The 11,851-nt window shown below is 32.0% G+C and overlaps 1 protein-coding gene across 1 annotated transcript; it reads left to right on the forward strand.

The window, feature by feature from the left end:
* Positions 1–7,621: 7,621 nt before the first annotated feature.
* On the forward strand, positions 7,622–10,575 carry LOC123891548 (probable auxin efflux carrier component 1b). The gene is made up of 6 exons (XM_045941428.1): positions 7,622–8,901; positions 9,246–9,522; positions 9,606–9,691; positions 9,794–9,951; positions 10,080–10,156; positions 10,275–10,575. Exons 1-6 carry the CDS (start codon positions 7,806–7,808, stop codon positions 10,339–10,341), a joined length of 1,761 nt encoding a protein of 586 aa, XP_045797384.1. The 5' UTR covers positions 7,622–7,805; the 3' UTR covers positions 10,342–10,575.
* The last annotated feature ends 1,276 nt before the right edge of the window (positions 10,576–11,851 follow it).

The raw sequence follows: 11,851 nt of genomic DNA on the forward strand, positions 1-11,851 counted from the left end.
ATTGGCTCGAAACATATTAGTCACCTTAATGCATCTTTTATGTTTCCATGCATTGCAGTGCAGCAGAGACGATAGTTATGATAGGCGGCGCCGCTGTTGATGAGGCCAAGGAGCTTTTAAGATTTTGTCGCGTTTAATAATTAAAATAACATTAACAAGGGTGGTCGTACTTGTACAAAACGACAGCGTTTTGATTTGTTTTAAGCACCCAATTTGCACCCTTGTCATTATCACTGTCTCCTGTCCAATGGACATATTGTTTCTTCACAACTCTGCTTTTCCCACGCCACACTCTTTTGCTTTTTATTTTTTTTTTCTTTATTTTTTTGGTAGAGTTTAATTTTGTCAATCAACAAGAACAAATAAAATAAAAAATTACAGCCATGTATTTTTTAGAGGAAAATGTTTATAGTAGCACTAATTAAATTAATTATTCCTTCTGTCTCGAAATAAAGTAGCCGCTTTATAATCTCTTTTGTTTGGTCTTTCCACTTGAGGCTTCATTCCCAGAAAAAGAAGTGATGTGTTAGATTTCAAGATCATCATGTAATATTCATCCAATATGTTAAGCAGTGTATTAGTCCCTAATATTTTGTGGGTCTCAGGTAGGGGCCCGTTTAAGCCCATCCAAAAACGAGGCGGGGCGGATTAACTTTAGATGTATAGGCTTAAACCTCAAGCCCGTCCCGTTTATTGGTGGGTTGGTGGGCCGGCTCGTCTTCCTCTTTTCTTTTTTTAATAGTTTGAATACTGGATTAATTATAAAATTATTAATCATTATCAAATAGGCCAACAAAAAATATTTGTTAAGAGTGCATAATAGAACTTCAACAATACCAAAAACAAACACATATTAAATTAAAGAGTGACGCTATATACCACTACTCATTTCACGCACGAGAACTAGGGTTGGGAATAAGCCAGACGGCCTACAGACGCCTTTGGCCTGGCCTGTGTAAGTCTGGCCTGACCTGTTTATTAAAAATGTCAGGCTTAGGCTTTTAAAAAAGCTTGTTTACATAAATAGGTCAGACTCGTGCTTCTAAAAAAGCCTACAAATCCTGATAGGCCGCTCTGTTTATATTTAATTATTATTAGTTATATAATATTATTATTTATTTATTTTTTGCCAAAGAAAAAATATATTATTATTTAATCATATTTATTATTTTATTAACTTTTAATTATTGTGCTAATCATTTTATTAGCTTTTTCTTAATGTTGAAGAAATTATAAAAATTTAAATGTGAAATAGGCTTTTAAGGTCTGTTTAGCCTATTTAAAAAGACTATATAGGGACTTTTATGTAACATAGGCTTTTAAATATGCTACAAGGCCAGGCCAGACTTTAAAAAGGCTCAGGCCAGAATAAATAACATTTGATAGGTCGTAGGCCGGGCTCAGGCCTGAAGAAAAATCGTAGGTCAGGTTCAGGCCTATCAAGGCCTGACCTGGCCTGTTCCCAACCCTAACGAGAACGCACGGCGCGTTGAACAGACATGCAATCTACTCCAATGTGCATTATTGCTCCATCAAATATACTAGTAAGTAGTAACAACATGCACTTTCCGATATAAAAACTAAATAATATCAAACACTTTAACTGCACCAAGATTGGACCTTCCTATTTATCCTCAATCAAATATTAAAGCGCTGGTTAGTAAAAGTTGGTCATTAAATATACATAAACATCGGTTAAAATAAAGTTAATTTATATTTGATATAAAATTTAAATCTAATATATCAATTTTGTTTGATTAAAATTTGTTTATATTTTAGACTGGAGTAGTAATCAGTGGTTAACAAAACAAATAAAGGACAAAATAAATCACATGTCAAACACTTAATCAATGCATGCTCAATTATCATTATAAATAATAAAAAATTACAAAGCCCGCAGGCAAACCGGCCCCGCCGTATTTTTTAAGCGGACTAGACGGGGCGGACCAACTTAAGATGGCGAGTTGAAAACCTCAGTCCAGCCAGCAAAAAATGAAGGGTTAAACAGATCGGCCCGGCGGGCCGAGTCTGTTTTGCCACCCCTAGTCTCAGGTCAAACATAAAACTTATTTTATTTAATATAATATGCATTAATACATAATAATAGTTTGACAATATATCAAAAAGTTGTTTTTTACTTGAAAATATATAAGATGTGATTCTTCGACCATTTTGAGATGTAAAATCGTATATAAAAAGGTCATTGTTGTGATTTTATTAACTCTTTGACAGATGTTGCTTGAGTCCATCATTCTCCTCCTTCACTCGTTGTTGCCTAACATCGTTCTCCTCCGTTTTTGCCTTTTCTCTCTCGGTTAAGATGTAGATTTGGTCGCGGTGGTGCAAGGAGTGGCGTTCGCCCTCTGTACCACAGTGTCTCTAAACTACAATCGTTTTTGAATTGGTGGTTTTGGTGGAAAACCCCTTTTGGGGTTGGTTTCTTTATCGTTGTCGTCGGTTTTCGTATTGTTACACGTTTTTGCTGGATTGGTGTTGCCGCATGGGTGGTTCATTCGGGGCTTCTTCGGATTCACCATGAGTTGTTGACCGTGTTGTTGGCTCGAAAGAGTCTTTAGCCTATGTGTTGATGTAATCATCGTAGGGTTTTTGGGTCCATGAATCAGTCCATGTTGGTGGTCGATTCATTCGCCGTCTTGAGAGGTCCAAGCTTCAGTGGCTTGTTGTTTTACAGGGAGTTAATGTCTCTAATCTCTTGGTTCGCTCATGTGTTGGAAGATACTTATGTGGATTTGGCGGGCATTATCGATCTCTGATTCCTTGGCTGTTTCTAGATATGTTTAGATTTGCAGGTTTTGAGGTTTGAGATTGTACCCAATGAGAAGATGTTGCCAATGAATATCTGCCCCAATATTCAGGATTGATTTCTAAAGTTGCACGTGATATCATTCATTTACATTTTTCATAATTTCTTTTAATCACCATTCCTCACGTTGTTTCTTCCTACGTAGTCATGTAAACCAATTTTAAATCTTATTTTGGTAAATCATTTTACAGTTTTTTTTAAAAAAATGTCCAAAAAAAATTAACATGTTAGCCCATCAAGCATGCATATGGTTTAGGACCAGGCCCTCGTAGTATTTTTAGAGCCCATATTTTAATAGATCTTTTTGGTCCAACCCGATAAAACTCAAAGCCCATTTGGGCTGGCCTGTTTAAGGTCGGGTATCCCGTTTTGACAGCCCTAAATATTTTTATTCCAAAACAAATTAAAATTTAGTCTCATTTAATATCACACTTTTGTATTTGTTATAGTATAAAAATGGAGGATTAATGATAAATTTTTTTTTTGAGAGGATTCCAACTTCTGATCCATGTCTAATTTTCTAATGAAACGAAAATAAATATATTTTTTTTTTTGGTACATAGATGAAATGACAAATCCATTATAAACTCACATATATAAGTAAGGAAGTCGGGGTTCAAACTTCGATAATAACATTCGGCCTAATAATTTTGATATTTTTTATTGGTTGAACTATGATTTACGGACAAAATGGAAATAAATATAAATATTGATTGGAGCTACACAATAAAAAGGCTTGTTGGCAATGGCATTGAATGTGAGTGAGTGAGGGAATGTATGTGATTAGCATATAAATATGAATATGACGTATTAATGTTATGGTCACAAGCAAGCAAGCAAGAAAGCAAGAAATGAAGAAGCATTGATTAAATCAATAGCAGTAGTACTATGGTTTATGAGATTAAAAGCCAGATATTGTGGTACTGATGACTTGATCCACTACTGCTTTGCTTCTGACCACTTCCATTGCCGAATGTAAAAGCAAGATCCTCACTCTCTCTTGTTCTTCTTTTCTTTGTTTCGAAATTCAAAATTGCAACGCTCCCTGTCCAATCACATATATATACAATGACCTCTTTATGTTTCTGTCTAGTCTTCATCAACTCTATCATATCCAAATAGTACAACGTTAATCTCTCTATTTTACCAACAAATCTCTAATTACTACTACCATCCATTTCTGCTTCCCCCACTTTTTTCTTTTTTTAATTTTTTCATGTAATGTAGTACTCTCTATTTTATCAAAAAATCATTTTTCAGATCGATTGAATAATTGATCTATCTGATTCATATTTAATGAACCTTAAAATGAATCTTTACCTATATATGAGATTAGATGGAGTATTAAGGAAGAAAATTCTCATAATGAACGAAGACGCCAAGAAACATGAGAAAAATATTGTGACAAATGTTAGAGATATGACAGTCATCTGATTTGAATTCATTGGCATTGTCGTGGCCATTAGCCCGGTAGGGAATTGATGTTCTTGGACCTTTTCCATGGTGCTTGGTAGTTGAAGTACTTAGTCATTTCTGAGGACTATTTCTCCAAATGGATTGTAGTTGAGGCATTGGCCAAAATTACCGCAAATAATATTATCCTATGTTTTACAAACTTCTATATAACATGTGAGTGATATAATACTTCACCTCAATGGAGTATCCCCAGGCAAATGGGCAAGTTGAAGTCAACAATAGAGTCGTCCTCCAAGAAATGAGAAGAAGACCTGATGAGAAAAGGGCAATTGAGCCGAAAAACTTTCCTTTATATTATGGGTTTACTTAACTACCCTCATTCGACCATGTGAGAAACTCATTTTTGTCCTACATATAGATGTGGAGCCGTTTTTTCAATTGAAATATGAGAGCGAGCAACTCCAAATATAAGAGTCCGACCTTCTCAAAGAATATGAGATTTAATCACCCTCAATGAAATTGCGGTCAAGCAAAAAATTGTTGAAGACACAACAAAAGAGTCAAACCTCACAAATTTGAAGTTAGAGACTCCATTCTTAGAAGGTCCGATTTTAGAAAATCGATATCATTGCATTTGAATTGGATCCACCTTATTATTGATTAAGGTTCTCTCGATTTTTCATATAAATATAAGAGAGATAAATCCAAACATAATATTAGTGAAAAACATTTTAATAATCAAATTTCACTAACATTCTCACCTGTGACTATCACTTTTATAAATTGACATTTCATTTATTTAAAAAATGTAGAGCATCTCAATTCTTTTTTATTTTTATTTTTTATCTTAGCATTAGTGTGTAGACAATCACTATTACCATCACCATTTTCACCAATATCTTCTACAAATGCCACCAATATCTTGCTCTCCTTTTTTTCTTTTCTAAAAAGTTGTGTGACAAAATTCACCCATATATACTAAGTACTCTAAAGTAAAGAATTAGAGTTTTGAACATGCACCTCAAGGTATCAAATATTTTTACATACTATATTATGTGAGTTATATATTTTGAAACCACTAATGTTAATTTTTATTTTTAATAATATTAAAAAAAAAATTAATACTATAACTGATTTTCTTTCTCACTAACAATACACGGTCCTTAAATTCTAAAACGAATTATTCGAAAGGTTCTGAGATCAAATCCTAAATTATCGGTCCATTCCTAAAAAAATCTTAAAAATAAACACAATAAAAAAATATCATTTTTATTTTTTTTACTTAACAACCATTTATTGTTTTCCCCTATCATATAACTGGGTCCAAATGTTTGTAAATTTGCAGAAAAAAGGTTTATTCTCATTCCCTAGGGAAACATTTTCATTTTGTTGTTTACTCCCGACAGAAAAATGAAACACAAAAAAATGAAATGAGAGGAAATGAAAAAGCAGTTAACAAATTTTCCTTTTGAGTATCCCTTTATCAAATCCTACCTGTGTTTGATTTTGCATCTCATGTGCAAGAAACAGGACAGCATATAAAACTGCAAAAAGGTGAAAAGAATCTTTAAAACTTTTTCATCTTCTTTATCTGCATTTTCCTCCTTTCCCTCTCATCAGAATCACTACTCACATTTCTTTTCATCTCTCTCTCTCTCCCACGCACCAGTAAAATAAACAAATAAAATAATTAACCAACCATAGAAAGGGAATAGAAAGTGTGAGGAAGAAAAACATGTTCTTTCTGTCTCAGTATTGGTTCCGCCTTTTTTGTAAATAATGCCTTAGTCATTCCCACTCTATTAATCTTGGATACCAACTACGACATTGACACGTTAATATAGATGATAATTTTTAAAACTAATATGTGTGGAGTCAGTGTTAGTATCGAACACAAATACATGTTTGACACGAGACACAATTGAACAAGTTGTTGAAGGATGTTGAAACACATACTTCCATGTTGATACGACTTGTGCGTGACTGACTTTTATGCTCGTGACTCACTTTACAATGGCCGCAAGTGCGAGTGTGTAAGTTGCGGGTTGAAGTTGAATGGTATGGTGGAGGAAGTCAATCGTGGGTGAGGTAAAGTCCAATGTGAATTCATAATTCACTTGACAACCAGAATGAATAAGGAACCTTAGAATTAACCCTAGCTAAAATTTAGTCCTTTAAAATTGCAAATTGATACTAATTTTTCAATTTTTAAATTTGATCCAAAAATTTTCAAATTTATAAAAGTGGGCCAAATTGTATACAATGAAGTTTTTCAATTAGTCTATCCAAACACATATTTAAAAATGGTGGTAATTCAATTATAATCATTTGAATTACTTAGAATTTTAAATTTTTTAAAAATTTTCATTACACTCTTAAAATCAATCTATTATAAACATTAAACTTAGAATATATTTAAATATATTTAACCTTTAAAAACTAGCACCCACAATTAGCAACTGTTTTGCGGACTATTTGACCACTGCACGCACACCGATGCATAATTTTGATTACGAATATTATTAAATTGTGTATTAGTAAAAATTATAGAAATTTGATATTTTGAAAATTCTCGTCGAAGCTAATCAAACAAGATCTTATATGATAATATTTACATTTATATATTTTTAGAAAAATACGGTCAAGACAAGACATGTGAATAGTGCATATAGTCAAATGAGGTCTTATAAAATAGGACGGATGGAGTATTTGTATGCGTATATTTAATTAGTTTATACTTTATATTTAATTATATTTTAACAGAATGTGTGCATAAACTTGTTTTTATATGATATTTATTATTGTCGCAACTCACAAGAATGACAATAATGTCTTTATTTGAGTTATACTTATATAATATTTATTTTTTCAATTAAGATGACAGAGATAAAATTAAAAGAAAAAAAAATGTTTTTTTTTTTGAAAAAAAAATGTTATAACATGAATTTTTTTATCAATTGAGTTTTTTTTTTATCATATGAACATATAAGCTATAAATTATAAGTTATAAGTCATAAGCTCAAAATACGGTGTTGCCAAACAAAGCCTAAATGTGAAAAAAATTAAAAATTACATCAAATCCATAAAATAATATGGATGCTCTTAATTTATAAAAAAATAAAATAATATGGTAGGAAAATACTTAGCATCAAATATCATTATTATTATTAAAAATAAGTGTTTTTTAAACAAAAATAATTAATACATACCAGGAATTCAAATATTATTAGTCCTACACTCCTACTGGTAACTACAGTAGTACTTTGAAATTTTAAATTAATTTTCTGAATAAAAAAAATACTAGAAAGCTTGAAAAAAGTAAGAGGTTCTTTCTGTCTTTTTGCAACAACATAAAAAAGAGTTATAAAAAAGTCTCAGCTTTTTCTCATTTCCCTGTCTTCTCTTCTCCCACAAAGCCAAAACCCCTTCACTTCCTCCTTAACACAACAACAACAATGTCTCTTATCAACTCATAGAAAGTTTCTTCCTTTCACTTTTCCCTTCACTTTTCAAACACACCCCTTAAATTTCACTACACCCCCCTTTAACTCAAAAACCAAACAAAATGATAAGTGCTTTAGACTTATACCATGTCCTTACAGCAGTAGTACCACTCTATGTAGCTATGATCCTTGCTTATGGTTCAGTAAAATGGTGGAAAATCTTCACACCAGATCAATGTTCTGGTATAAACCGTTTTGTAGCACTTTTTGCAGTTCCACTTCTCTCATTTCACTTCATTTCAACCAACAATCCATACACTATGAACTACAAATTCATAGCAGCTGATTCACTTCAAAAATCAATCATCTTAATACTCCTTTTCATTTGGTCAAGAGCAAGCTCAAGAGGTTCATTAGAATGGTCTATAACACTTTTCTCACTTTCAACACTTCCAAACACACTTGTTATGGGTATACCTTTGTTAAAAGGAATGTATGGTGATGATTCTGGTACTCTTATGGTTCAAATCGTTGTTCTTCAATGTATCATTTGGTATACATTGATGTTGTTTTTGTTTGAGTATAGAGGTGCAAGGATTCTGATAGGTGAACAGTTTCCTGATACTGCTGGTTCTATAATCTCTTTCAAAGTTGATTCTGATGTTCTTTCTTTGGATGGTAAAGAGCCTCTTCAAACTGAAGCTGAAGTTGGTGAAGATGGTAAACTTCATGTGAAAGTTAGAAAATCAACAAGTTCAAGAAGTGAGATTTTTTCTAGACCTTCTCATGGTGGTGTTTCTTTAACACCAAGACCTTCAAATTTAACAAATGCTGAGATTTATTCACTTCAATCTTCAAGAAATCCTACACCAAGAGGGTCTAGTTTTAATCATTCAGATTTTTACTCTATGGTTAATGGAAGAAATGTTAGTCCAAGACAATCTAATTTTGGAAGTTTAGGTTTTGATGAAGAAAGTGGGGTTGGTAAAGTTAATGGAGGTGCAAATAGTGGAAATGGGTACCCTACACCTCATAATGCTGGGATTTTTTCACCTGTGGCTAATAAGAAAAAGGGTCATGGTGGTGGTGATGGAAAAGATCTTCATATGTTTGTTTGGAGTTCAAGTGCTTCACCTGTTTCTGAAGGTGGAATTCATGTCTTTAGAGGTGGTGGTGATTATGGAAATGATCAACTTAATGGAGTAGCTCACCAAAAAGGTTTCATTTTTAGACTCTTTAATGTAACCCCTTTTGACTTTTTTTTATAATTTTTTGGTTGTTAGTGATTTGGTAGCTGTTTGATTGTGAAAAAAGTTTTGTTTTTTACATGTTTTTCGTAGTTGTTTTTGTTCCTAATTGATTATTTTTTGTCTCTTTTAAGTGGGTTGTTGTTGGAATTAAATTAGCTTAAGTGGGGTTTATTTGATTTTTGTTTGTATCTATACTAGTTTAGTACTATTTGGTTTTTTCTGTACTCAATAATTTCAATGATTTTACTCATGTTTTATAAATGGGACTATGATTTGATTAATATTTTTCATTTTTTGTTGGTTGGTTATTAGATTATGAAGAATTTGGTCATGATGAATTTAGCTTCGGAAACAGAACTGTTGCCAATGGTGTGGAAAAAGAAGGACCAGTGCTTTCAAAGCTTGGTTCAAGTTCAACTACTGAGCTTCATCCTAAAGCTAGTTCTCAAGGTGAATCTAAGCCAACAAACATGCCACCAGCTAGTGTTATGACAAGGCTAATCTTGATTATGGTTTGGAGAAAATTGATTAGGAATCCTAATACTTATTCTAGTCTTATTGGTCTCATTTGGTCTTTGGTCTGTTTCAGGTATATGCATTTTTCACTCATTTTTTCAAGTTTGTTTGGTTAATAATTTTACAAAGTTTTAACCTTTCATGTTGAATTTGTAGGTGGAATGTTGTTATGCCTGCTATTGTTGCTAAATCAATTGCAATTTTATCTGATGCTGGCCTTGGAATGGCTATGTTTAGTCTTGGTATATTTTCAATTTTTATGATTTACTAAAGTTCGATCGATTTTGAGAGGACTATTTGTGTGTTAAGTGATTGAAGTTTTTAATTTCTTGTCGAAATTGTAGGCTTGTTCATGGCATTGCAACCGAGGATTATTGCGTGTGGAAACACGGTTGCTTCATTTGCTATGGCGGTTCGTTTCCTTGTCGGCCCTGTGGTGATGGCTGCTTCGTCGCTTATTGTAGGACTCAGGGGAGTTCTGTTGCACATTGCTATTGTACAGGTATGATTAACAAAACCAAAGAATTTTTCTTGTTAACATTGGTTTTATTCCTTAGAAACAACAAAAAAAATTGGTTTTATTTCCTTTATTCAATAAATTAATGTGTTTATTTTATTGTTTATTTATAGGCTGCACTTCCCCAAGGAATTGTTCCCTTTGTGTTTGCCAAGGAATACAGTGTTCATCCTGACATTCTTAGCACTGGGTTTGTATTCTTTTTCCTCAATTGATTATTACTACTTTAAACCAACTTTCACCTAGATTCATAAATGTTAAAAAAAAAAATTGTTTTTTTTTATGTTGTTTATTTTTTTTTCTTGCAGGGTTATATTTGGAATGTTAATTGCTCTTCCTATAACATTGGTTTACTACATTTTGTTGGGACTTTGAGGACTTGAAGACTAATTTCAGTGGATTAGGCTCTTATCATAACTAGAGGACTTTAGTGTTTGTTTTTTTGGGCCATTATCTAACAATGTAGAAATTTGCAATTAGTTAGGTACTCTACTAGTAGAAGAAAGAAAAAAGTTGTAATGGTTTTTTAAAGCCTTTTTTACAATGAAACCCACTTTTGCATATTTTGCTTGGATTAAATGAAAAAGAAGAAAGTGAAGGTTGTGAACACTTTTGTAGGAGTATATGTTTTTTTTTTTTTTAATATTTATAGGCTAAAAGGAGCACAAAGGTTATTGTGAATCTGAAAGCTAGTAAGAAAGTGGGGAAACAAAACAGAAAGTTTTGTTGGATTGTCCCTTTGATGTTTGTTCTTTTTAAAACTTGCATATTATTAGTACGGTGTAGCTAGTAGAGGCCACAAGCTGTCTTCCACATTGTTTTGTGTCCTAGTAGTTTTAAATCATCATCATCACATTCACATGTTAAGAAAATATATTTTTAAGATAACATCAAATGTTAAATATGGATTTAGATTCTCTAAAAAAAATTTCTCATGTTACTTTTTTTAAAATTTAATGGTTGGTAATTTACAAAGAGTAAAAAAACATTTAAAAAGAGAAAAAAATAGATTGTTAAGATTATTATAAAAAATTTGGGGGAAATAGTAATTTTGGTTCCTTACTGAGGAAAAACTACTAAATCTTTCCTAAATCTGTATTCTATTAGTCAGTTTAATCTCTGCTATTAAGTTTGGCCGTTAACTCAACAAAAAAGCTGACGTGACATTTTTTTGGACACATCAGCTTGTTGAGTTGGCACTAGGGACGCGGAAACAATAATTTTGGTCCTTGAATATGCAACTCTCTATCATTATGGTTTCCGACTCAAGAAAAATAATAAAAAATAGTCTTTGATTCTGCAATTCATTAGTCACTTTGATCCATAATGTTAAAAATAGTCGTTAACTTTATAAAAAAGTTTATGTGACATTTTTTAGTGACATGTGGCACGCAGAGTTAACACATTTTGTTTTTATGCATACTTTTTTTTTCATTTATTTAGGGATTATTTAATCGTTTTTCCTTAGTGAGGGGTCAAAATGACAGCGAATTGCACATTACGTGACTAAAATGATTATTTCCCCAAAAATTTGAGATAATCTAAATCGGTTAGATATATAGTATTTCATTCGAAAACCTTTTTTTGGTCAAAAACTTAAATGTTACTCCTATGTCATATTTGATATGGATCGGAGATGTATCAATGATTAAATTTTATTTTTTTAATTCAAAAAAGACTAAACACATTCCCGATAAATTTTAAGAATGTGAATGTTTATTTTATTATCAATTTTAGTTAAGTTTACATATTTTGCATTTATATATCGAGAACATTCACATTCACATTTTCGTCGCATATCAATCTTTACTAATAAGTTAGTGATAGACGTAAGTTGACCCGGAATCGCTTCCACCTTGAAAAATATTTTAAAATTTGAAGTTAA

The sequence above is a fragment of the Trifolium pratense genome, linkage group LG6 (assembly GCF_020283565.1).
Source record: "Trifolium pratense cultivar HEN17-A07 linkage group LG6, ARS_RC_1.1, whole genome shotgun sequence".
In the NCBI taxonomy this organism is placed as follows: Eukaryota; Viridiplantae; Streptophyta; class Magnoliopsida; order Fabales; family Fabaceae; genus Trifolium; species Trifolium pratense.